This window comes from Carcharhinus amblyrhynchos, chromosome 10 (assembly GCF_965287045.1).
Source record: "Carcharhinus amblyrhynchos chromosome 10, sCarAmb.v2.hapA, whole genome shotgun sequence".
NCBI lineage: Eukaryota > Metazoa > Chordata > Chondrichthyes > Carcharhiniformes > Carcharhinidae > Carcharhinus > Carcharhinus amblyrhynchos.
In genome coordinates this window covers 46,412,030-46,439,570 of record NC_137333.1, presented here as the reverse complement: position 1 = coordinate 46,439,570, position 27,541 = coordinate 46,412,030, and the positions used below count along the sequence as shown (strand labels likewise).

Here is a 27,541-nt window from a genome sequence, read left to right as displayed (position 1 = left end):
ATACACATGCGAGCAAGCAGTCTCGCAGCGCGGAACACCAAGTGGGCTGCTCTGATACTGGTCTGCAGTGCGCTTGTGTGATTTTAGATCATCAGGGATTCCATACTGCTAGCATCAATGTTGCGTTTGAGACTGATTTTGTGGTAGAGATAGTGCTTCACTTGCAGGGAAGTGCCCAACTGGAGCCCTTTAATGTAAGATAGTCACCAAGAAATCAATAAGGGATTCAGAAGAATACCTTTCCTCTGAAAATGACAGGAATATGGAACTCACTATCACAGGGAGTAGTTGAACAAATGGTGTAGATGTATTTAAGAGATAGATACACAGCCATATAGGAAAGCTTGGATCTCAGTACTGATAGAGTTAGATGAGAAAGGGATTGGAACACAAGCACTTATATGGACTTGTTTGGACATTTGGCTTGTTTATGTGCCATATGTTATAAGTGATTTTAATAAAAGATATTACATAATTTAATATAAACCATTTTTCCTTTCTATTTTCCATTTCCAGTGCCAGCCAGTGTCACCAGCAGACTGGTCCAGAGATACCCGAAACTCAAGGATTATTGGCAGCCGGCCACTTCAAGACTGGCTGATAGTTTTCAGTCAAAGAAATTGTGAAACTGTTGGGAAACTTTTGGGATGTCTTAAAAAAGTGGGACCACCAATGGGCTTTTCAGTTGAGAATCCAAAAATGTAAGTCTAGACAAACAGTTATTCATATAGTTTAAAATTGACACTATTCACTGTCTTATAATCAAAGGGGAGGTGCATTCTAGGAGTCAACATTACTGGAGCAACATGTTACCCATTGGAAATGTTTCCAACAATAGTGCAAATATTGCCTTGTTGAGTCAGTCAATATATTAATTTAATATTCAAGGTTATCAACATGAATGGCTCTTCGCCCTGCATTCGACAATAGAATATTGAGAACAGGTTACTATGAGTTTTGATATCCTGACTATATAGGATAAAATGCACAGAAACAGGCCATTTGACTCAGAAGGTGGCGCCAGTCTTTATGCTGCAGTTTAACCTCCTTCACTTTTCCTCACCTGTCAGCCCTCGATTCCCTTCTCCCTCAAATTTTGATTGGCCTTTGCTTAAATGCAGCCATTTAATTTGCTTCAACCACTCCCTTGGCAGCAAGTCCAATGTTGACACCACTGTCTGGGTAATGTAGTTTCTTCTCATTTCTCTGCATTCCTTTTTGCCTATCTTATATTGATAGTCTCTAGTTCAGCTCTTTCCCACAAGTAGAAGGGGGGGTGGGGGGCTCAGTGATATAGGGTCGCGGGGCTGGCCAGCGATTGAGCTGGCCAGCTGTGTGGGGCTACTGCACATGTGCCGATTTCGGCACTGACAGATTGGCACATGCGCAATGGCCCGCTCAATACTATGCTGCCGGCCTCTCCAGTGGGAATAGGCCCCCCTCCCCTGATTTTTTGCATGAATCATATCGTGCACTCTGCAGTGCACAGAGTGTAGGAGATTCATTTTAAGACTCCGGCTGAAAATGCCAGCGAGAATTTCTCCTGTTTTTACGCGAATGCAAGGCTACCTGCCCACACAAAGCAGGTGGCATATTAAAGTAAGTAACTGCCGGTTAGTGGAGGCCTACTGTTTCTAGTTCGCTCACTGATTCCCAGGGTCGGTGTGGGTCAGTTTAGATGCCCGGGGATAGGTTTCTGGTGATATGAACTATGAGGAGAGGCTGAATAAACTAGGCTTGTACTCGTTAGAGTTTAGAAGAATGAGGGGAGATCTCATTGAGACGTATAAGATGTTGAATGGGATGGATAGGATAGAGGTGGAGAGGCTCTTCCCGCTCAGAAAGGACAGTAGGACGAGAGGGCACAGCCTCAGGATAAAGGGGGGCGGTTTAGAACAGAGTTGAGGAGGAACTTCTTCACTCAAAGGGTGGTGAATCTCTGGAATTCTCTGCCCGTTGAAGTGGTGGAGGCTGCCTCGCTAAATATTTTTAAGACGCAGTTTGATAGGTTTTTGATAGGCAAGGGGATTAAGGGTTATGGGGAGAGGGCGGGAATGTGGAACTGAGCCACGACAGATCAGCCATGATCTTATTGAATGGCGGGGCAGGCTCGAAGGGCTAGATGGCCTACTCCTGTTCCTATTTTTTATGTTCTTATGTTTATGTTTATAAAACTCCAGCATTCCAGGCATTGCTTGGTCTAAATGCAGCAGCAGCCAAAGGCTGTCCTGCAGAGGCCTCTCCCAAAAGTGGTGGCTTGATTGCAAAACCCATTTTTAAAGTTTGAGAAAGGGTGCCTCCATTTGGAAACTATTTTGAATAACTTCTAACCCTCACACGCACTGTCATTGCTTACTACTCCTTTCAAGCTTGAAAGCTGCTGATTAGCCCTCTAACTTCAAGATCCTGCCAACTGATCTTAATTGTTTACTCCAGGGAAAATCACACAGATTTCCCACGGTGCAGCTTCTGGCTCACATTTGAGCCTGACAACAGGATTCAGAAGTTTGCATGGAAAATTGCGCCCCAGGTCTCTCCCTCTTTAAAACTGTACCACTTAATTAATGTTGTCATTCTGCCTTCCAAAGTACAGTGCTTCACACTTTTCTGCATTAAATTTCATTTGCCATGTTTCCATGTTTTCACCATTATGTCCACTATTCTCATCATGATTTACTCTCGCTTATTTGGAAGTCCAGTTCATTGATCTGTCAAAAGGAGCAGTGGTCCTACTCCTGACACATGGGGGCACCACTGCATACTTCCAACCAGTCTGTAAAACAACCATTCATCACTGCATTCCATTGTCTGTCTCTTAACCAAGTTGCTATTCACATGACCGCTGCCTCTTTAATCCCAAAGGCATCAATTTTGATAATTAATCTATTATGAAGTACTAATTCTGTAACAATAAATACTGATTTAATCTGCCTATTTTGAAGATCATTTACTCAACATCAACTGTGCTATCTTCATCAGTCTTCTCTGTTGTTTCATCAAACAATTCCATCAAGTTTGTCTGACATGATTTGCCTTTCACAAATTCATGTTCATTGTCATTTATGACCCCTTGTTCTACAAGTGACAGTCAATTTCACCTGGATTATAGCCTCCAGAAGTTTCCCCAACTACTAATGTTAGGTCAGTTGGCCCGCGATTTAATCCTCTCCCTTTTGTTTGAACAGCAATGCAGCATATGCAATTATCTAGCCCTTCTGCACCACTTCAGCAAACTGGGATTCATCACTATTGATTTTTTAGTTTTAGTGCTGCAAACATTTTTAAATACTTTCATAATAAATAAATAATCCAGTTTGGTAATCCAGAACTTTGAGTATTGTTGAAAAAAGACACTTTGTCAAAGTTTTTCATCTTACACTCATCAGGATAATTCCAAGAATAACGGTGTCAGGAAACAACATTATACCACATGAGGAGGGTGCTAATTGGTTGGGATCTGATTGGTAGATTGCCATGATGAGTGCACTAGTTGATGATGACTGACAGTTAACTGCCAAGCATTGTGTGAAATTTGAACAGTTCAGCTTGACTCTGATTGGTCAAGGCATTGCTCTGTGGAATGAACCAGCAAATAGCTATCATTGATGATCTTCAGCAGAAAAAGGTACAATGCGTGTACATGTTCTTCCTGTCTGCAAAGAACAAGGCCATGTGTAGTATTATTAATGGCTTACAGCGCACGAAAATATGCCACACTGTGAGCCTGACTGGCAACCTGTTGTTTCTCCTGATATTAGCTTTCTTGTGATGGTCCTGATGAATGTAAACAAAATGCTTTTTTTCAGCAATACTCAAATAAATAAATACGTAATGTAATGGCCAGAACTTTCAATCTCCATAGGTCATACCCAGGCAATATTCTAGAAGATGTGCCGGGGTCCCCCGGAATTTCCTACAAAGGGGCTGCACAGGAATTGCTGGGGAGTTCGAACTTCAGATGAGTAATTACTCTGCATTGTCAAGTATCCAAAATTCCAGTTTAAATTTGAATGGTTCTGGGTCTTTTAGCAGAATCGTTATCCAGGATAAATTAGAAGAATTAAAACCACTTCTGACTCATGAACAACAATGATACTGGCCTCCCTGACATCCCCACTGGCTGAGACCTCAAACACCCAATTACCCTTTGCACCCTCAATTATCTTTCTGACACCCTGATTACACCCGCCACACCTGATTAACATCCCACACCCTCCTGATTATTCCTCCACCATCCGACTTCGTCCCTGACTACTCTCCAAACCCTCCGTCACCCTCCTGACCCCCCCATGACAAACCCCCACACTCTCCCAACCACCATCAAATACCTTCCCCCATTCTCAACTAACACACACCTCCCTGACTATTGTTCCTAACCCCTCTCCACCCCCCAACTATCTCCATGGACTACTCTTCCAACTTCCCCAATCCTCTTCCCCCATTATAACTCCCTCATAACCCCATTCCCATGCTGCCCTCAACCCTCCCCTCCCCATCTTACCCCCCTCTCATCCTATTCCTCACCACCTCCTAACCCCCTCCCATTCCTTCCCCACTTCCCCTATATTACCCCTTCCATTCCCCATCTTAGCCCCTTCCCTTTCTCAGCGTACCCCTCCCCTCCTCATCCTACCCCCTCCTCCTCATCCTACCTCATACCATCCTTCTCTCCTCCCCTCCCCATCATAACCTTCTTCCCATCTTACGCCCACTTTCTCCCTATCCTGCCCTTCTTTCTTTCCCTTCCCTCACAATTTCTTTTTACTCTATCCATCCTACCCTCCAACCTACCCACTTACACACTTACCTTCTTGGCTTCTCAAAGTGCATTTGGACATTTAAACTTACTTGCTTTATGGCAGCTAATGCTGTAAAAAGTGGGTGTGAACTCATTTCCCCAGATGCTGTTGCCCTACACTGTCAACTTTCTGCTGGCACCCAAAGCTTTTACATTTCTTAGCAGGCGTGACTCAGAAAGGTGAGAAAAATGCAGCTTCCAACTGAAGTAAGTGTCGAGAAAAGGAGTGGCAATTAGAAGTTCTTTTATTTCAATAAAAGTGCTTGAATATACATGTTTCCTATCCTCATTATCTTGGGTTGTTAAACTAATTGGTTCATACACTTACTCCTTGATTGTTTTGTTATGTGTTTACAGGATCCAAGTAAGTGAAAGTCCCACATCTTTCATACAAGCTTTGAGGCAACACATCGAGTCCAGTACACAGCTGGTAAATATACAGACTAAATCTCTATTTACTCCTTCTAAAGATAGTACAAAACTTCCTCAAAATTATTTTCCAAATTGAATATTCTTGGCACGCAGAGGAAACTTAAAATTGGCAAGTTTTCTCTGAATGCAGTGTTTTAGCAAACAATTATGAGGTTTGAAGAATGCACCCTCCATGTTATCTTAATTCTACTCTGGTCATAAACTTACTTAATAGTTATCTCTTAATGAGCATCAGTAAAACAGATGTTTATGGGAACTTGTTGTCTGCAGATTGATTCTTATGTTTCCTGAGTACTTTCTGTGGATGTGAAGCAATTTGGGCTGTCTAAAAGTCATGAAATTTCAATTATTTTCCCATGCCTAATGGTGCACTAAGACAGACTTTTAGTAATTCCAGGAACAGGTCGCTAATCTGTCACCAAGCGCTTATAGCTTGAGGACGCCACTCCACATCAAGCTAATCAGGAGTCTCACCTGTTCTTACTGCCAGCCATTGGCGTGTTAGAACTTTGCACACTCATCCTGTTTGGTCACGTTATGAACGCACCTTCCTTGACCATCAAGTTCTGGGGTGGGACTCGAAAACCGAACTTATGGCTCAGACGTAGGGACACTATCCACTGCACCACAAGACCGCCCAGGAAGCCATGAGAGGTACAACAAAAATGTAAGTTTTTTTCAAATATTAGCAACAACTGCCTAAGAGTAAACTTGCAAAAAATCAATTGCTCAGCATTGTTCAGATAATTTGAAAGGTACAAGTAAATACCAATATGTTTAACATTATTATTTAACTCAGCTAATAGTTCACATAGGGAAATTACAGTTGCTGAAAGTACAGCACCTATATAGTAATTTAAGGTTTACAGTTTACATTTTTTTCTGAATTGCAACGGGAAATAACTTCCTTTCCTGTTCTTGCACTGTCACCTCTGAAGTCCATCAGGGATCTCGCAGTCTTTCCCTTCTACTTCTTAGCGCCCCTCAGTGGCTACATCCAAAATCATGTCAGGCTCCACATATGCCTTGGGATGCGAAAGCTGCTATAGAAACGCAGATTATTATTGTGGAGGAATGAAGAAGGTGCAAAGGATGAACCCTTGCTGCGTAGCTTCAGGCGGCACAGATTAAGCCTATCTAAAAAATGGTTTAAAACACACCAAAATATTGTGATGGAATCTGTGGACAAAACTTATGTTCTATGAGACAGACCCTAATTGAAAAGGAAAACTGACAGTAGGGAAACATAGAACATAAAACGTAGAACACTACAGCACAAACAGGCCCGTTGGCCCACAAGTTCCCCCAATAGCATCTATACCTACCAAGCCATAGAACTATCTGTAACTTCCAATGCCATTAGATCCCATATACTCATCCAGAAGTCTTTTAAAAGACCCCAGCGAGTTTGCCTCTACCACCACCGACAGCAGCCGATTTCACTCACTCACCACCCTCTGAGCGAAAAGCTTTCCCCTATCATCTGCTCTGTACTTGCTTCCCAGCACCTTAAACCTGTGTCCTCTCGTAGTGACCATTTCAGCCCTGGGAAATAGCCTCCAAGAATCCACCCTATCTATTCCTCTCAACATTTTATAAACCTTTATCAGGTCGCCTCTCAACCTTCGTCTCTCCAGGGAGAAGAGACCTAGCTCCCTCAACCTGTCTTCATAAGGCATGCCTCCCAATCCAGGCAAAATCCTTGTAAATCTCCTCTGCACCCTCTCAATAGATTCCACATCCTTCCTGTAGTGAGGTGACCAGAACTGCACACATTACTCCAAGTGGGGTCTGACAAGGGTCCTATAAAGTTGCAGCATTACCTCCCTATTCCTCAACTCAATCCCTCAATCCTAAACTAAGATTGAAACTGAAAATTGGAAACCAAGACTTCTGGTTGAAAAAATATAAGAAGAAATAGAGTCTTCAGAGCTCAATTGAAATTGATGTGTCTGCTAGAGCAGTATAGAGTGATCTGATTTGATTTGATTTATTATTGTCACATGTATTAGTATACAATGAAAAGTATTGTTTCTTGCATGCTATACAGACAAAGTACACCATTCATAAAGAAGGAAACAAGAGAGTGCACAATGTAGTGTTATAGTCACAGCTAGGGTGTAGAGAAAGATAAACTTAATGCAAGGTAGGTCCATTCAAAAATCTGGCAGCAGAGAAGAAGCTGTCCTTGAGCCAGTTGGTACATGACCTCAGACTTTTGTATCTTTTTCCCGACGGAAGAAGGAAGAAGAGAGAATGTCCAGGGTGCATGCGGTTCTTAATTATGCTGGCAGCTTTTCTGAGGCCCCAACAAGTGTAGACAGAGTCAATGGATGGGAGGCTGATTTGCGTGATGGACTAGGCTACATTCACGACCTTTTGTAGTTCCTTGCAGTCTTGGGCAGAGCAGGAGCCACACCAAGCTGTGATACAACCAGAAAGAATGCTTTCTATGGTACATCTGTAAAAGTTGGTGAGAGTCGTATCTGACATGCCAAATTCCCTTAGTCTTCTGAGAAAGTAGAGACATTGGTGTGCTTTCTTCACTATAGTGCTGCCATGAGGGGACAAGGGCAGGTTGTTGGTGATTTGGGACATCTAAAAACTTGAAGCTGTCGATCATTTCTACTTCATCCCTAGTGATGTAGACAGGGGCATGTTCTCCACTATGCTTTCTGAAGTCAATGACAATCTCCTTAGTTTTGTTGACATTGAGGGAGGGATTATTGTCGCCGCATCAGTTCACCGGATTCTCTATCTCATTCCTGCATTCTGCCTCGTCATTGTTTGAGATCTGACCCACTATGATGGTGTTGTCAGCAAACTTGAAAATCGAATTGGAGGGGAATTTGGCCACACGGCTAGCTGAAGAAGTCAAGGGCTCGATCTAGAAGTTGAGAAAAGGCAAATACACAATTGCTGCAGATATTTATGTTGCTTGAAGACAACATTGGTGAATCTGCAACATTCAGACTGAATTGAGGAGGTTCTGCAGTCATGACATTTTTGGTGAAAACCATGCCCATGGAACTCAAGTTGGTTGTGAAATGCTGTTGGCTTGATAATTAGGTTAAGTCCTAAAGACAAAGAGGCTGACATTTTTGAGGAAGCCAGAGTTTTGGAGGACATTGTGACAAAGTTGATGACACAAATGGACTGCTGAATCAATTTATAAGATCTGTCTTAGTTATATCTGCTATTTAATGTGTAATTTATAGTTTATAATCAACCTGTTAATTTGTTTAATTTACTTGACTGTGGATTTTAGCGTGTACATGGTTACCTAAGATAACATATAGTGTTTGCTATGTCTGAATCTTTCGTAGTAAAGATTTTTCTGTTTTAAACCATGGAATCTTGTGGCTTCATTCTTTCAGTAAATAACTGGGATTTTTAAAAACATTATTGGTCTGTAAGGAGATCATAATATTTAAAAGGCATAAAATAAACTGTAACACTTAAATATGCTTCAGAATTTTAAAAATTAATTCATTAATATGTAGGGCTTCATGCGATTGCCTGGGGATTTGCCAGATCTGTTATAAAAGATGCTACTTTGCATCATATTAACACTGCTGCTGGAATTTGAACATTTTGGTGTATCTTATGGTTTCACTAAGCGCAATGCATTTCCTAAAGCTGTAGAGAATAGATGTAGTGTGGGATTTAAAAAGAAATCGTTTCTCATTAATAATCAGTAAAATGGAAGATTTTTGAGTTTGTTTCTTCCTTGCATTTACAAAATAGCATGCCCCTGTGGTGACAGATTACCTCCCTCTTTCCACATATTGCAGACTGACTCTCTGGAATCTGCAGGCTTAATATAGGTTTTTGTCCCGAGCTGGTCCAATCATTTATCGCTTTACTAGTTATTCATTAATATGGAATGGTATGCTTCAACTGAGGGAATGAACAATACAGGCTCTTAATCCTCAATTTCCTTTGGGGAGTGGAAATCTCCAACTATCATGATTTAAAGTCTCAGAAACAACACAGGGTGGCACGGTAGCACAGTGGTTGGCACTGCTGCCTCACAGTGCCAGGGTTTGATTCCCGGCTTAGGTCACTGTCTGCGTGGAGTTTTGCACATTTTCCCCGTATCTGTGTGGATTTCTTCCGGGTGCTCCAGTTTCCTCCCACACTCCAAAAAGTGCGAGTTGGGTAGATTGGCTATGCTAAATTGCTCCTTAGTGCCAAGGGGATTAGCTAGGGTAAATGCAAGGAGTTATGGGGATAAGGCTTGATGGGATTGTGGGCGGTGCAGACTCACTGGGCCAAATGACCTCCTTCTGCACTGTAGGGTTCTATGATTCTACGAATTATCTGCACTTCACTCGATTCCTTGTGGCTTTTAACTGTGCAAAGCCTGTAGACTACTACAAGCCAGTCCCAACAAATGATCTGTAGAACCATTGGATTCTGGCAGCAGCTACTGGATGGCAGAGAAAGGAATTAGGGCATGAGAAAAACCTTTTCCATTTACCATTATTTGCTTAAGGTGAATTGAGCACACAGTGAGTGATTAATAGTTGCCTCCAACAGACACCAGGAAAGTGATTCTGTGAGGATTTTAGAGTGGAGATCTCATATTTGAGCTTGCATTTCCTCTACTTTCCTCCCCTCCCATCAGAAGGAAAATCTAAACTAACATACTTAAAGTGCAAAAATAATATAAATAGAATAAAAGCATCCCTGAATATAATGACGTAGAAATTAATCTGGGCCCAAAGCAGAAGGTGTGAGGATCAGTAGAAATTGGACTCCCGTCTCATCTATATACTTGGGTGAGTTGCTGGTGCTGGCTGCACCTTCACTGACAGCTCATCCTGTGTGGCATTCATTCTCTGACTCGCCCATAGTGATCTTGAGGTGAGTTCTTGGAGGGGGATTGGAACTGGTTCTGGTGTTGGGGAGAGGCAGAATTATGACTCCTACAGAGTCAAGACATTGCTGATTCTGTAGGAAGGTTTTTTAATTGAAAAAACGTTTGTTAATAATCACGAGGGCTGTCATCCCTGCTTATGCAATGACTAATTTGTCAAAGATGTCCTATCATAGGCTTTCAATCCCTAATTTACAAATCGGCATGCCATACCATTCAATAAGATCACTCCCAATATCTACCAATCTCTACCCCAAATCAAAACAGACAATGCAGGGAATACTCAACAATTCTGATAATATCTATGGGCAGAGAATTATAGTTAACATTTCAACTGGTTAATTCTTGTCAGAACGTTTATATTAATTTCTATCCTGATGTATTCTTCCTAGCTGATGATCTTTTTCTTGAATTGTAGGTGTTGTGCATCCTCCCCTCAAATCAGAAGAATAATTATGACTGTATAAAGAAATTCTTGTGTGTAGAAAGGCCAATTCCAAGTCAATGTGTGGTGGCCCACACACTAAAGAGGGCAAATGTGATGAGTATTGTCACTAAAATTGCTTTGCAAATAGCTTGCAAAATCGGGGGAGAATTATGGATGGTGGATATTCCTGTGAGTACTCAGTTGAGCGAAGTTAAAGTTTGGTTTTCATTGACTTTAGTAGATATATTGTTCTGCTTTAAGCTGCATTAACAGTATAATCATAGTCAAATATTTATACACTTTTTAAGTATTTTCTAAATGGATGATTGCTGTCTTTAATCTAGTTGATCTTTAACACGTACACTTATTTCCCTAAATCCTAAATTTATTTCCCTCATCATATACATTAGTTACATTAATACTGTTCTACTTGTCTGTCCTTTTGGTCTGCTGCTACAATTTTCACTTTGTAAATGAATTTGGGGATTTCATGCCACACTACAAATTGATAAAGATGTTTATGGGCAGCTCACAGATATCTATCACAAACACTCAAGGTGTCAGATGTCATCATCAAGGAGACTCTCCGATCGGAATTTTACTGTCCTGCCAGCCACTGGAGTGAGGGGGCAGACCATGGAAAGATCCATTGACGTTGGGCGGCATTTTATGGTTTCGGGATGAGTGAGGCCATAAACTCCCTCCCTCCTTGTCTGCAGCCGTATATTCAGGACATACTTCTAAATGTATAGAAAGGTCCTGTGATTCGAAACTCAGGAGAAGCAAATTTCATGCATCCTGTAAAGTTTACTGCCCATGTTACACCTATTTTCCATATATTTTTATTTAACACTCAGATTATTAGTATATATAAGCATGTGAGTGACATGTATATTGTGATGATTACGTACATTAAATGTCATTTTACAGTTAAAGTCATTGATGGTAATCGGTATTGATATAAACCGTGATACGCTAAGAAAGGGGACATATGTTGGATATGTGGCAAGTATCAACACTACAGTTACAAAGTAAGTTCAATTTTGACTCATTTTATCAAATTCCAAACTTTCAAATGTTACATTTTCATGGAAATTTTCATCATGGGACTTGGGTTTTGCCAGCATTATTATTCATTCCTAATTGCCTTTGAGATAAGGTGGCAGTTAGCTGCCTTTTTGAATCTTTGGAAGTACCTAGACCACAAGTACTGCACAGATGGCTAGGGAATTCCAGGATATTAACCTAGGAACAATGAGGAATGACAATCTATTTCCAAGTCAGGATATGTATGAGTTGGAGGGGAGCTTGCAGGTAATAGCTTTGCTCAAAAATAATTTAATAAAAAGTTCAGCAACTATGTGCCTGACAATTTAACCTGGGTGGTAGAAAAGCTTTTAGAAAGATAACTTGGGACAAAATTAACAATCATTGGCACTAATGTAGCTTAATTAATGAAAGTTGGTGCAGGCAAATCGTGCTTAGCTAACTTGATTGAGTTTGCAAGAAGTAAGAGTGTTGATTGATGTACATGGACCTTCAAAAGGCATGTGTTGAAGTGCTACATGGAATCATAGATATTAAGAGCGTGTAAGGAGGCCATTCACTCCATCATGGCTGTGTTGGCAAACAGGTAGCTATAAAGCTTAATCTTACTTTGCAGCCCGTGGTCCTAGCATTGCAGGTTATGGCACTTCAATGCATATATTAAATGTTATGTAGGTTTCTGCCTCCATCACTCTTTCAGGCAGTGAGTTCCAGATCCCCGGCACCCATTTTCCCCTCGAATCATCTCTAAATTTCCTTTCACTGAACCTAAATCTACATCTCTGGTTATGAATTCTTCAACTAAAGGGAATGGGCCCACCCACTCAATTTTATACACTTCAATTAGGTCTCCCCCCCAAACTTCCAAAGGAAACAACCTTAGTCTATCCAGTCTTTCCTCATAAGTAAAGTTCTTCAGTTTGTCCTCATAAACCTATTCTGTATCCTGTCTAGTATATTCACATTTTCCTACAGTGCAGTGGCCACAACTGCACACACCACTCTAGCTGTGGTTTAATTCCAGCATAACCTCCCAGCTCTTAGCATTTTTGCCTTGGCTAAAAGTATCTTGTAGACATTCAAGAGCACCGTTCCATCGACTTGTAGGGAGGGATCTGTGAAGATGCGGTCCAAGGCCCCTCTGTTCCTCTACACTTCTAAGTATCTTACCTTTTATAGTGTATTTCCTTGCCCTGTTAGCTTACCCCAAATGCATTGCTACACATGTGTGGATTGAATCCCATTTGCCACTGTTCTGCTCACCAGACTTGTCCATTGATATATTCCTGAAGTATTTACAGCAAGTAGGAAAATTGGCAATATTGTTGTTAACAATGGAAAAATTGCAGTGAAGTTTGGACTAATGTTGCATTTCTTGTACATTTCCACTGCCATTTAGTTTCTCTGTCACACGTATTATACTGATTGTCGATATGTGCAATTCTTCATTCAAAAATAAAGTATTCCTCTTTGAGTTTGGCTAATGAAGAATTAATTCACAGTTCATCTGATCTTATATAACAAAATGGATGTTTAGTTCAATCATTTAAAACAAAATTTAACCTTTATACCCATTTTTGGACACAATCTTACAATCGATCTACATAATAATCAAAATGATTAGAATGAATATGAAGTGAAACTGTTGCTTTTGATCTCAGACTAACTGGATGGATTATTTTCTGCAGATGGTTATCTCGCTGTATCTTCCAGCCTTCCAGTGTAGAAGTAGCTGATTGTTTGAAAGTTTGCATGAGAGGTGCTGATATTTTCTCCTCTTTTTACTTTAAGTACTGTACATTTTGATTGATAGATGGTAGTCATGGTAACATAATGGTCATGGGATTAGGTAATCATCCAGGAAGTGGAAGTTCAAATCTACTGTAAAAAATTGATGAAATTGAACCTTAAAAATTGGATAATTTGTGGGCTAGAGCTGGTACCATGAAAGTTCCTGGATGTTGCAAAGACTCAGCAGGTTCACTAATATCTTTCAGGGAAGGAAGCTTGAATTACAAATTACTTGAGTCACATGGCAAGGGGTGACATGGTGGCACAATGGTTAGCACTGCTGCCTCACAGCATCAGGTAGCCGGGCTCGATTCCCGGCTTGGGTCACTATCTGAGCAGAGTCTGCATGTTCTCCCCGTGTCTTAATGTGTTTCCTCTGGGTGCTCCAGTTTCCTCCCACAGTTTGAAAGATGTACTGGTTAGGTGGATTGCCCATGTTAAATTCCTCCTCAGTGTACCTGAGCAGGTGCCGGGGTGCGGCAACCCAGGGATTCTCACAATAGCTTCAATGCAGCAATAATGTAAGCCACTTGTGACACTAATAAATACACTTTTTAAAAAAAAATGTAGTTGATTCTTAGTACTTTTGAAAACAGCAATGCGCAGTAAATGTTGCCTTTCCATTGTCACACAATCCCTCAAATTAAAAACTTACACAGAGTTCCACCTCTTTTGGATGCATTTTGATTTCAGTAGCAAACCACAATTACAGACAATCAAAAAATCGATACCACAACATAGTACTAGTACCTGTTTGCTAATATGAGTTCTAATCTTCAATGATGACATTAACCAGTTCACTTTAGTTGTGCTGGCCAGGTAACACTGACACAGCACAGCAAGTTGCTTTATTTCATTTAAATTTTATAACACCATTGCATATGAGGTATCATGCATTGCACACATGCCTGTAGTTGTTTCTATGATTCTTCACATTTCAGAGGTTGAGAGACACGGCATGTCAAGCCAAGAAAAATACATTGTGCTTCCCTATAGATGCATCGTTGTCTATTTAAAGAATTAAGTTTGTGCTAGTAGTTAAGAATAATGGGTGGCCTTGATGTATTTTATTATGTTGTAATGTCATAATACACTTTGCATTATGGACCTTTTATTGTTTCCATGTATTAGTTTGGTAATTGATAGGCCATTATCTCAGCTAGGCATTGCTGGAGAGTGCTGTCAAGGATTAAAAAAAAACAAATGCAATGAACAAATAAATATCAATTATAACACATTTCAAAAGGGAGAAATAAAATAATAGTCTTACCCAGAATTATTAGACAGACTATTATTGAACAGGCATCTAGTAAAAATCTAAAAGCTAAGAAAGTAGTCAACCAACTTGCATTTTTCTCTGTCTACCAAATATCTCAGTAATAGCATGTAACGTTACCATTAAATACAAGGTGATTTATCTTTGCACCTCTTCCTTTTTTAAGTACTGACACATTCCTTCCTAATTTTCCCTTTTTAAAGTAAACTCTGTGCTATTCTTAGTGGCTTTGCTCTTTAACTTTGGAGACTGAGAATTATGATGGGCACAAATTCAATTTAAGTCCAATACCTTTATGAAGAATTTTAAACAAAACAGTTTCAATTAAATCTTACCCCTCAGGTGGTCAATCTGAGATAATGATAAGGCATTTCGGAGTGACCTGTGACCAAGATCTTCTGTCTTCTTTCTTGAGCGCTCCTGAGTGGGATTTATTCAGGGATTTAATACAGTTAGTGTAAAAGCTCAGGCATGATCTTCTTCTGAATGCTGATTGGCTAGTTGGGCATGTAATAGACTGTTGGCTAGTTAGCATATTCCCAAATTGCCATTGATTTAACCATATAAGGACTTCTGCCTGTCCCTCTCTGATTACCTTTCTAGTTTTCAGTCAGCCTATTCTAATTTCAACCGTTGCTGGGATTAACAATTCTATTCAATTCAAATTGTTCAATTCAGCAACTCGACATTTAACAAGTATCATTAGAACTAACAAATATTGCACAATGGATATGAGTATCAAAGGTGTGTGTGCACTAATGGTCTGGTGTGAAGAGCTGGACAAATGTATGCAGCATATTCTTGTGCTGTCTAAACAGATCCTGGGGTAACAGGCTAATGAGATTATACTGAGGCTTCACCTGAAACAATCTTTTAAAAGCCACCTGGGCCTTTGGGTTAAGAAAAAGCTCAGATCTAGCCCAGGAGGGGTTGTAATGCCTCATTCTGTCAGCTTGAATCTTGTTTGATTGGGCCCAAGATGAGAGGTATAGTCTGTCTTGTCATCTTGGATCTGTTTTGAATTGGATTTTTGATTGGGGAATAAAGTATCAAAAGGTAAAAAAAAAAGGTCTTGAATTGCAATGCAAATGGAGAAGAGCACTATAAGCTTCTCTATCTATTGACAGGGAAGCACAAGTTTAGGAATGTTTTATGATAAAATGCACTCAAGAAATGAATTTGTAGAGAAAATAACAGAAGTTAATTTGAAGTAAGCATGATTTATCTTAGTCTAGTATCAATTAGCAACCATTTCTACATCCAAATATTTTTGTAAATATTCTTTCAATGCCACCACTGAAAGCATTTAGTTCGGGCATGTAACTGCTTTGAAACACAGTCATATTTGCCAAATTTAAAAGAATATTTACAAAAATATTTGGATGTAGAGATGGTTGTTAATTGATACTAAAGTAAATCATGCTTAATTCATATTGAAATTATATGAAATTTGTTTTGAACAGCTTATTTATTAAAAGGAGTTATTAGCATCTAGAAAAAAAGATTAGCACATAACAAACACTGCCCTCAACACATAGCCAGTCTGTGAAGTCTTTCCAAGGGGCATGGTGGTGCAGTGGTTAGTACTGCTGCCTCACAGTGCTAGGAACCTGGGTTCAGTTCCGGCTTCCGGTGACTGTATGGAGTTTACACATTCTTCCCATGTCAATGTGGGTTTCATCTGGGTGCTCAGTTTCCTCCCACAGTCTAGAGATGTGCCAGTTAGGTTGATTGGCCATGGTAAATTACCCCTTACTGTCATGGGGACTAGCAGGGTAAATACATGGGCTATAGGGATAGGACCTGGGAGGGTCTGTGCAGGCTTGATGGGCCAAATGACCTCTTTCTGCACTGTAGGAATTCTATACACTATGCTTTGTTTGTACTTTCTCTCACACATATAAATAAGATATTGATCAACATAACTCAATATATTGCAAGATAAAATAAGCAGTGCAAAATTTTGAACACAAAGTCTTATTTGTCACACCAAAAAATGTGGTATAAACTGTAGGCTTCCCAATATGAATCATTGCATTCAGGAAAAAGGAGAATAAAATAAATGAAAATTGTTTTGGCAGAGGATGTTAATTATATCAATTGAAGTTAAGAACATAGAGATGAAGGATATTGATTGGAGACATTACTGACACAAGTGTGGTGTGGAGTCAGGGGAATGATGCCGATGTGTGAAATCACTCAAGTCGTCAGGCGTGTGTCCCGATGTCATCACCCACGTGCGAAATTTCTGTTGACGGGCCCACCAACAATCAAGCAGACCATTTAACACATTAAGGGGCCAATTGAATGTAATTTTATGTGGCCCCTCTACTTTTATGGTTGGCAGACATGATCAGGCAGCCTTTAAGTTTTAGCTGCAACCTTAATTGAGGGAGGATGTAATGTCAGTGCTGAAATAAAATTTTAAAAGTTGCCTGTGGACTGAGATTTGTGTATTAATGTGCTGCCGAGACACTCTTTGCATAGGTTTTCCATCACTATTTTTTTCAGGTCTGCGGCTTCCTGAGATAGCTTCACAGAGGCTGTCCCTCTGTGGGAGCACATTGGAAGTGCTAGCCCGCACCCTCACTTTTCTTGGCAGTCACCATCTTCCCACCTTCCCTGGCAGCGCTGAGCCTTTCCCAGTGTGCATTTCATTAATTGGTCAGCAACGTGAAATTGCATTCCTGGGCCAATCCTGGCCAAAAGCGTATGTCGCACCCACTACTGGGCCCGCCAAATGCACATGCCTGCTGGATGAAAATTACATGTCCAAATCTATTACATATAAGACTGGCTTGAAATTCTTCCTTCATCAATTGTCTATCAGGAGTATAACAGAGAGTGCTCAGTGGTAAATTAAGCCTATGTCCTGGCCTTACTTCATGATGCTCTGTGTTGTAGAGAAACTCTTAGATAATGCTGAAAAAGTGTGATTTGTCTCTGCTTTACAGAGACAAATTTGTGAAGAATATTTGAAATTCCTTAATATAGTTCTGATGTTGTGCAAGCATTTCCCTTTGTGTGAAAAAATGCTGGAATATTAAATATACGGCTGGGAAGCTTCTGGTACATCACATTTTGCCTCCAGTATCTCATCCTCTGGTTTCCAATTGAGTTATGGACCACTTCTTGTCAATTCCTCATTTAGACTTCCAGTATTATCTCACATTAACATATTTGAGCTAAAGACTGCAAGTGAGAAGGTTATTGATGGAGTCCAATTTCTGCTGGCAGTAGTTGAAAATTCTTAAATTGTCTGTTTTCCCTCTGTCTCTGACATCAGAGGAAGCATTGCTAAACCACGGGGCCACCAGGTGTGTCTTCCTTTCAGTATGTTTGCAGCAGCCTCCAGGTCTATTTCTCAAGTCCACAGTTGAGTTTCTGGGATGCAGGGCTATTCAGTGCTGCCACAGGGGTGAAGTCTAGATTGTGGCCAAAGCAACCCTCAGCATCACAACTGTGGTGATTCTGATGAACAAGGTAGCACTGCATGCTGCGTCCTTTAAAGATAATACCTGCACCTGCTTTTCATTAAGGTAATGCTGAGATCAACACCTTGTTGCTCCCCCCTCCCCCCCATGATGGCATTATATGGGTCTCATATCTCCAGGTCATTAACTGATCAGCAGTCATATGATTGTGGGCAGCTGGCTGCATTCCAGCTGTGCAGTAACAGTGCCTGCTTCCAGCTCTGCCACTGAGACCGATGTCACAAATTCAGTCCAATGAGTTTCCTTTTGTTCTCTTTTGTCTTCTTGTTAGCATAATATAAACATCAGAGTTTGAACCTCAGTGTTCTGTGATCATGAGCATTTAGACAACAGGGAACACTATGCAGTGCTCTATGTTAATCTGTTGGCGCACCTCCCTGAGAATGCTTGATGTCTGGATTCTCAGGTGATGCATAGCAAACATCAAGCAATGGATGAAGTGTCCCATTCTCCGGACATAGTCACTCAACTCTGTGAACTTAAGATCCATGCAGATTTATTGTAAATGTTTTACTTGCATTAGTGAAACAACCTGGAAATTATTACCTACTTGATGTCACTTCATGATTAACATATTATTTTATAGGTGCTCTAAATAAATGGCTTGAAGTGAATCATGTTCTGCCTGGCCGCATTGTTATTTATCGAGATGGTGTAGGTGATGGGCAACTAATGACATTAGTAGACTATGAAGTCCCCCAAATACTGGACAGCTTCAAGATGGTTAGCCCAGACTATAGGTAAAGTTTTGATATTTTTTGTCAGAAACACTGAATGTTTAAATTCCTTGAGCAATGAGTTCTGTAAATTACATAATAATATACATATTTGTAGGCATAGTCATTGAAGAATGGGGTATACAGCACAGAAAAAGGCCATTCGACCCATCACAGCACCACTCAAAGACAAACCTAACCACATTAATCGCATTTTCCAGCACTTGGTCCATAGCCTTGTATACTTTGGCATTGCAAGTGCACATCTAAAAACTTCTTAAATGTTATGAGGGTCTCTGCCTCCACTACCCTCTCAGACAGCGAGATCCAGACTTCCGCCATCCTTGAGTGAAAAAATCTTTCCTCACATCCCCTCTAAGCCTTCTGACCTTGACCTTAAATCTATGTCCCCTAGTCATTGATCCCTCCCACCAAAAAGAAACATTTCTTCCTGACTATCCATGCCCCTCATAATGTTATATATTTTCCCTCAGTCTGCTCTGCTCTAAGGAAAACAACCCAGTCTATCCAATTTATCTTCATAACTAAAATTCTCCAGATTAGGCAACATCTGGGTAAATCCTCTGAACCCTTTCCAATGCTATCACATCCCTCCTATTATGTGGACTCCAGAACTGCACACATTACTATAAATAATATTATTATAAATAGGAAAGCATTAACATCTATATATACGTAAAAAATCTCTTGTTTTAAGGCCCTTGTCTTTCCTATATTCCACATGGACTATGATTGTAACTTGCTCTTCCTTCCCTTCCATTATCAATTCCAGCCTTTGCTAAATGTCTATTAGCCTAGCATCTGGAAGCTAACAAAGCAGTTTGATCAGTATTGCAAAAGTCTTACCTGAAAAGTGGTCAGCCAGCAGGTGAAACATTTAAGAGAGTCAGGGGCACCTTTGCTGCCCAAGGCCAGTCTGATGCAGGTCTGTCTGAAACAGGGAGCGGCTGTACAAATATCCAGATTAGGATCCTATAATGGTTGTACAAATATCCAGATTAGGATCCTATAATGGTTGTAGGGCCCTAACTGAAATTAACAGATACTAATATACAGAATGCACACCATGCGATAACATGCACCATGTAATGCTGTGTCCATTTGCACCAGGTATATAACCTGGAGGAATGAGAGAGGGACTCATGTTTCCTGCACTGAACACTGCTAGTAGCCTGGATGATTTGGTTGTTTAAGATTAAGTGTTGGGGGACAGACTGGTTGTTTTACTGGGAAGCATGTGAAAGATATTGGCCGGAATTCTCAAAAAAAATTCCAAGTATCAGATTCGAGTGAAAACAAAATAATTCATGGTGGTTTTTTAGTGGGAGTTCAGGGTAGAATCTTCCACACTCTGTGCACTGCAGAGGCCACCAGTGTGAATATCATTAAGTTTCAGGGGGCGAGGCCTATCCCTGCTGGAGAGGCCGAAATCAGTGAGCTGAGCAAGCCACTGCACATGCGCCAATCTGTCAGTGCTGAGATCGGTGCATGTTCAGTGGCCCCGCACTTATGGCCTCCCAGTTGCTGGCCAGCTTGATCACTGGCCAGGCCCTTGACCCCTGCAATGCCGGCTCTCCGCTTCCCACAGCTTGATTGCTGGCCCACCGACCATTCCTGGGCCCAGCCTCGACCACCCCCCTCCTGGCCTACCACAATCTCCAGCCATTTTTTTTCTTCCCCCACCCAACAGTATCCACCTCTCCCAGCTGAGCCTTCCACCACCCCCAGCCTGCCCTGATCACTGCCCTTTCTCCTTCCCCCACCCCCATCAACCCCCACCCCTCATATGCCACACCCCCTTGGCACTGTCCCATGCCCTTGGACAGTGCCTTGGACAGTACCAGCAGGCCTAGGCTGGCACTGACAAGGTGCCAGTGGCCAGGGGGCATCCTGCCTGGTGCCTGACCCTATGGGGGCCTTGATTGCCACCCCCCCCGCCCCCCTTTCACTCCAGTGTGGTAGGGCCACTAATTGCCCAAAAGTGGAGAGCTATTCTAAACCCTGCTGGAATGAAATACACTGGCAAGGGGGAATTGGTCGCAGGCCCGAAGAATTCAGTCCCAGACTGCTAATAGCATTTAAATTATATTAAAATTACAGTTTAAATACTTACATAGCCTCCCCACTGATTTCCAGCACAGAACGGTGCTGCTGGAAATCTGACGCTGGCGGTGAGAACACATGTGCGAATCCCGCACATCACCCACCACGGTTTTCTCCTGGCCTGCTAAAAAATTACTGCAGCAGGATGGGAGAATTGCCCTCATTTCCGCATGTTCCTATGAAGTTCAGAAACCCTGAGCTTAAGTAAACTCAATTTGTGACATTTTCTGAAAATTAGATTAGTCAGTGCCCGCCATTTAAAACTTGCACATCATGTCAGATCCAATGCTGCCATTCTTACTAAACTATTAGTCAAATTATAGTTCACTTTTAAGTTTAAATTTCAATGATATGGTGGTAGAATGGATAATATGCTGGACCATGATCCAAAATCAGTTGAACGAAGAAAGGATTTTGAACAATAATGCAGTCTTAACGCTCCTTCAGCTCTAATCATGTTTTAATGGAAATCTTTCTTATCTTTAGCCCCAAAGTAACAATCATTGTAGTTCGGAAGAAAAGTACCTGCAGATTCTTTGCTGATGTGAACGGAATGCTTCAAAATCCACCAATTGGCACTGTGATTGACAGCGAGGCTACGCGCCCTGAATGGTTTGTTGGAACTAAAAGTGAATGGAGTTGTTTGCATATTAAACAGCAATCAGTGAAAATTCTGAGTATGCAAAGTTTGCAAATGTTGAAACACTCCAGCCTGACATTGGGGAGTTTGAGAGCCCACTTCATTTAGGAGAGATAGCCATGTGCCAATTCATCCGTGGGCATAACTTTATGTCTGTTTGCACTATACAACCAGTCTTTAAGTAATGATCAAAAAAAATACTCAGACACCCCTGTCCCCCACCCCTCCTCACCTTGCCAAGACCACATCCAGTACTCATAGGCCCTTTGTTTCACTCTTTTTGTGACAAACCAGGCTCCAGTAGTATGCTGGATCTCTTATGAAAGCTTTTGGTATATGGAGTCACCACCCATGACTCTGGAACATTGGAGGTCACAACCTTGTCAGAGGCAGATGGAGACACTCCCATAGCACAAGTACAGTATCAATAAATTATCCACAAATATTAAATGTTATAGATCTCCCCTCAAGCCATGATATCAGGTTAGATTAGTGTTCTGAGTATGACCTAATTTTGTTTTATAATATTGATAGGTATGACTTCTTTCTCATCAGTCAATGTGCACGCCAAGGCACTATTTCTCCAACATATTACAATGTTATATATGACAACAGCAGCATGAAGCCAGACCATGTGCAGAGATTAACTTATAAGATGTGTCACCTCTATTACAACTGGCAAGTAAGCAGACTTCTAAAACTGAATGCATTTTTTGTTTTGTATAGTTGTTTTCCTTCCTTTTCAGCTCTGCAGTTTTGATCTACTTTTCAGTAATTGTTCCAACAGTAGACTTAGCACTACTTTGCTTTTTAGGAATCAGATTTGTCAGCAGATACTAATTTTTGGATAATGTAACATATTCTCTTTACGAAGAACAATGCAGACTTTAATCCTGCAAGCCTACTTAAAATGAAATTAATATTCAAATATAAATTTGGCATCTTTATTCTTATTCTAAACTGTTTATCAAAACTGGGTTAATAGAATAGGCTAAGTTGTTGTTTATTTCATTCTGTTCCATTATAATGTAATTTAGCTTGTGAGGCTGCAAGTTTATGCCCAGGATTTCACCACAGTATTTCCTGAGTTTCTGTTATTAACATGGCTGTTTTATTTGGTGGAGTGACTTGTCTTGTTAACTCTGATAATGAAGAGACTCTTTCAGGCTAAAATGTTATACAACCCTGAGCAGTCCACACCCAACCTCTCAGAGGGACAAGTGGTGTATAGCCACACAGAGTTGATCAATAGTAGGTCTGTGATGCCCTTAGATGTCAAGGACTGCACACACATTATTGAATGGATCAGCATTCCCTCTGCCACCACCACCACCACCACCACGCGCCCCCCCCCCCATCCTACGCTGCCAGGTGTAGGTAACCCATTGAATCTGCAAAATTGCCTCTTTGCCTTGACAGTGACTGAGAATGGAAAATATCACATTGTTGTGGTAGGATTGCTTTTTTTACTCAAGGACTGAGATGTGTTGGAGCAGAATAGGAACATTGAACTATTTTATATTGGACCAGAGAATACCTGATGTTAAGACTGGATAGGATTGAGAAGAGTTCCCTTTTGGCACTAATATTCCTACACTGAAACAATTTTTCTTCTAAGGAAAGGAAAGAAGAATGTCCAAAAATTCTGTTAAAATTTGTACATTCTGGAATTTGCTGCCAGCACTTCATTAAATATCCAGTAACATTGCCTTCAATTCTCTTCTTAAGGAATTGGAGAAAAATAAGCAATCTAAAAGTAGATGGATTTTTTTGAATTCCTTTCATCGAATGAGTTGCCTGAGGGCAAAACATCCAAAGATTAAGAATTCTTCCACATTAATTCATGAACAAAAAATGATTCAGATAGAAATGAGAAAGGTGAGGCAATGCATGAGAATTAGATATAAGAACATAAGAAATAGGAGCAGGAGTAGGCCATCTAGCCCTTCGAGCCTGCCCCGCCATTCAGTAAGATCATGGCTGATCTGTTGTGGCTCAGTTCCACTTTCCCGCCCTCTCCCCATAACCCTTAATCCCCTCTCTTATCAAGAACCCATCAACCCGCTTCTTAAAAATATTTAGCGAGGCAGCCTCCACCACTTCAACGGGCAGAGAATTCCAGAGATTCACCACCCTTTGAGTGAAGAAGTTCCTCCTCAACTCCGTTCTAAACCGCCTCCCCTTTATCTTGAGGCTGTGCCCCCTAGTCCTACTGTCTTTTTTGAGCGGGAAGAGTCTCTCCACCTCTATCCTATCCATCCCATTCATCATCTTATATGTCTCAATGAGATCTCCCCTCATTCTTCTAAACTCTAACGAGTACAAGCCTAGTTTATTCAGCCTCTCCTCATAGCTCAATCCCCTCAACTCTGGTATCAGCCTAGTAAACCTCCTCTGCACTCCCTCCAGGGCCAAAATATCCTTGCGCAGGTGCGGCGCCCAAAACTGCACACAGTACTCCAGCTGCGGCCTCACCAATGCCCTATACAGCTGCAGCAAGACCTCCCTACTTTTATATTCAATCCCCCTCGCTATGAAGGCCAGCATCCCATTCACCTTCCTGACCACCTGCTGCACCTGCAAGCTGGGTTTTTGCGACTCATGCACAAGGACCCCGAGGTCCCTCTGCACCGTCGCCTGCTGCAGTTTTTCTCCACGTAAGTAATAGTCCTTCCTACCATTCTTCCTACCAAAGTGGACCACCTCACACTTGCCAACATTAAATTCCATTTGCCATTTCCTGGCCCATTCGCCCAGCCTATCTAGATCCTTCTGCAGACTCTCCACACCCTCCGCACAATTTGCCTTTCCCCCAATCTTGGTGTCATCAGCAAATTTCGACACCCTGCACTCGGTTCCCTCCTCCAGATCATCTATATAAATGGTAAATAGCTGAGGCCCCAGCACCGACCCCTGTATCAGTGTTAGAAAAATAATTAATTAATAGTAATAATCCAGGTGACTGACAGGTAAATAGTGCCTATATTTCTTATTCAAGAACCCTACAAACAAAGACCTTAGGTTAGTAAAATCGACAAAAAAATCACAAATGTTGAATTGCTAAAAATCTGATTTTAATAAATGGTGGGAAATGATATTTCTATGCATAAAAATAGAGATAGATTATTTTTTGTCATACATTGCCTCTTTAAATTGAATTGAATTTGATTATTGTTGGCTTAATCAATTAACTTACATACTAGATGATTTTTGTAATTTGAGAAGTAATAGTTCTTTAAAATAGTTTGACACAGAGTGTCCTAGAAGGCTATAACACTTAAAAAGAAAATTAGAAACTGTATTTGAAACTGTTCCAAACTGAAGCAGTGATTGTCTCCTTTGCCAAATGGCTTTAACGATCTAAGGTACATAAAATCTGACCTGTATCAATCCAGTTCTTAGAGACTGCTATTGCTACTACCTCATATGTTCAGTGCACCTTCAGTGTCTGAGACAATAGCCTCTATATTGACAGGGGAGAGAGGAGTAGGGAAGCAGTTGGTGGGGTGTGGGAGCAAATGGTGTGAGTCGCAAAGCCGGCAGTCCACCCAAAATAATAGTCATCAGTCTAATCTGCCTAGAGCCTCTCTGGCATACAATCCACCTCCTGGCAAATTTGCCTTGACATGGATGCTGTCACTACTCCACAGTTAGGTCCCGCCATATAATGCCGTTGTGTTCCAGTGTTGCATTCAAGATTAGTTTGCCTATTTAAAGGAGACTTCACTTTTTTGTTCATTCATGGGATGGGGGCATCACTGGCTAGGCCTTTATTTATTGCCCGCCCCTAATTGCCGTTGAGAAGGTGGTGTGGTGCCTTCTTGAACTGTTGCCACCCATGTAGTGAGGTACACCACATAACAGAACCCAATCGGAGAACAGCACGATCATTATTTTAACTGCCCTCTGCTTTGTTTCTGCCAAGCATTGGAAAGCTAGAATTGGGATCACTATTTCAATTACAGTGAAATGACAGCAAAAGTGTTTATACATTTAAAGCCCTGGGTGTTATTCCATGGGATGGAAGTTGATACCTACGGTCTCTTACACAATGATCTACTATATCCAGCAACATTGCCTTCAATTCTCTTGATAAGGAACTGGAGAAAAAATAACTACTACAATTCAGTTTTAAAGCATATTGGTAGAGTTCTACTGTAGTTTATCCTGCTTTCTATATGGAAAGTGTAGAAGCCAAAGAACGAAAAAGTAAATAGAAAAATAGCCTATTATTATCTCTCATACTATACTATTCTATAGATAATTTTGATTATTCCATTCATTGCGACTACTATTTTCCAGAAAGAAGCCAAAGGACGGAACAAGAATGGAAATCCTTCTTTACTTAACAGATTTATTCCTATTCCTATCCATATTTAGCGAATTAATCTCTTTCTGTTAATAGTAGAGATCCTCCAGGAGGCCTGAAAATAAAGTAGCAGTTGCAGTTTTGAGTATAGACTCTCCTTTTGTTGAAATTTGCTTACTTCAACACATCCTCTTTTAAAATAAAAATGCTGATCATGTTTCATTCCCTGAAAAGTAGGATTTTTGCACTTGTCTGGAAAATAGAGAAACTTTGAAACAAGTTATCCCTTGCCAAAGGCTTGCTGGGATGTCCTTTGTGTGATTTGTTGCAGTAAATCCATTTTTTTTTATACTTTTACTCATCTTGTGATTATCATGAATAAACTATATCTAAACCAGCATAGAGTTATTCATCTAAAATATCATGGTTCTTTTCTCTCATTCATTTCCATTCTAATCTTTCTGGATTGCAGAGTATAGCATTAATAATCATTAATACATAAATGCTGGAAATATTATCAGTGAATGGCGGATAATTTTAACTATTTTCTGCCCCTGTTCAACTTTCACTACTTAAAATATGTCAGTGTTGTCTTTTTCAGGGTGTGATTCGAGTTCCAGCTCCATGTCAATATGCCTTCAAACTTACAACCTTAGTGGCTCAGAATGTTCACAGAGAGCCTGATTTGGAGTTAGCTGATCGTCTTTTCTTCCTGTGAAAGTAAACTTAATCCTGGAAGCAGTTAGTGGAATTTTTTTTTTATTTTCTAAAAAATCAAAATACGAAGCAAGTTCATTTGTTTTTTGCCAGATTGTAAATTTGTTTTTAGGGGAGGGGTCGCTTCTGTTTCTCGAAGTCTTATATAAAACAAAGTTCATTTTAAATTGCCATTTGATCTCTGTAATCTATATTTGAAGAAGGAAAGCTATATTAAAATATATATGTATGTTCCTATCCCTCAAACTTTAAAAGATGGTAAAGTATAAGCAGATATATGTAATAGAAAAATAGATTATAGCATTTTGTGTACATTGATATATCTTGCATTTTATTCAAGTTAAACTTGTTCTGACATTACATAATTTCTTATAGAAGGAAAGAATAATTTTGTTTCAATGTAAATTTCTTTGTTTTTGAATAACAGTTCATCTGAAATTATGGTTTTTTTTTGTTAATTATATTTCAATCATCAAACTGCTTTAATTTTTCTGAAAGTACAGGATGCTTAACCAATAAGTAAATGTGTTTAATAGGAGAGTTATCTTTTTTACGTATGCTTTGTTAGCTTTTGAGACAATTGAAATATTTGGATTCTGAGCAAAATTTGTTTCAACCTTACTGAATAATAATTTTTAAAAATGTAAATCTAAACCAATGTTCCTGTTATTTGAATGTGTTGCAAAGGTAACTGTCATATTTTTGTTTATTAAAAATGTTCTTCAATAGTCATGCATGTATGTTTTATTGGATAGGTGTATCATTTTATTTTAAATATTCCAATGGTTTTGTCATCACTATGTATGACAAAGCCATTGGAATATATGTAATAAAATGTCTCTTAACAGACAAGATACTTCCAAAGGCCTCTGGGCAAAAGTAATTCTC

The 27,541-nt window shown here is 40.4% G+C and overlaps 1 protein-coding gene across 1 annotated transcript in view; it reads left to right on the top strand.

Annotated features, from left to right (window-relative positions):
* Positions 1–26,933, top strand: part of LOC145348914 (piwi-like protein 4) — an 86,820-nt gene extending 59,887 nt beyond the window's left edge. Inside the window, exons 13-21 of the mRNA XM_080196988.1 lie at positions 517–701; positions 5,156–5,228; positions 10,531–10,728; positions 11,470–11,570; positions 13,275–13,345; positions 18,734–18,887; positions 21,474–21,599; positions 22,162–22,309; positions 26,538–26,933. Of these exons, the coding sequence (XP_080053114.1) occupies positions 517–701; positions 5,156–5,228; positions 10,531–10,728; positions 11,470–11,570; positions 13,275–13,345; positions 18,734–18,887; positions 21,474–21,599; positions 22,162–22,309; positions 26,538–26,654 (1,173 nt within the window). The 3' untranslated portion in view covers positions 26,655–26,933. The remainder of the gene's footprint in view (positions 1–516; positions 702–5,155; positions 5,229–10,530; positions 10,729–11,469; positions 11,571–13,274; positions 13,346–18,733; positions 18,888–21,473; positions 21,600–22,161; positions 22,310–26,537) is intronic.
* Positions 26,934–27,541: the final 608 nt, after the last annotated feature.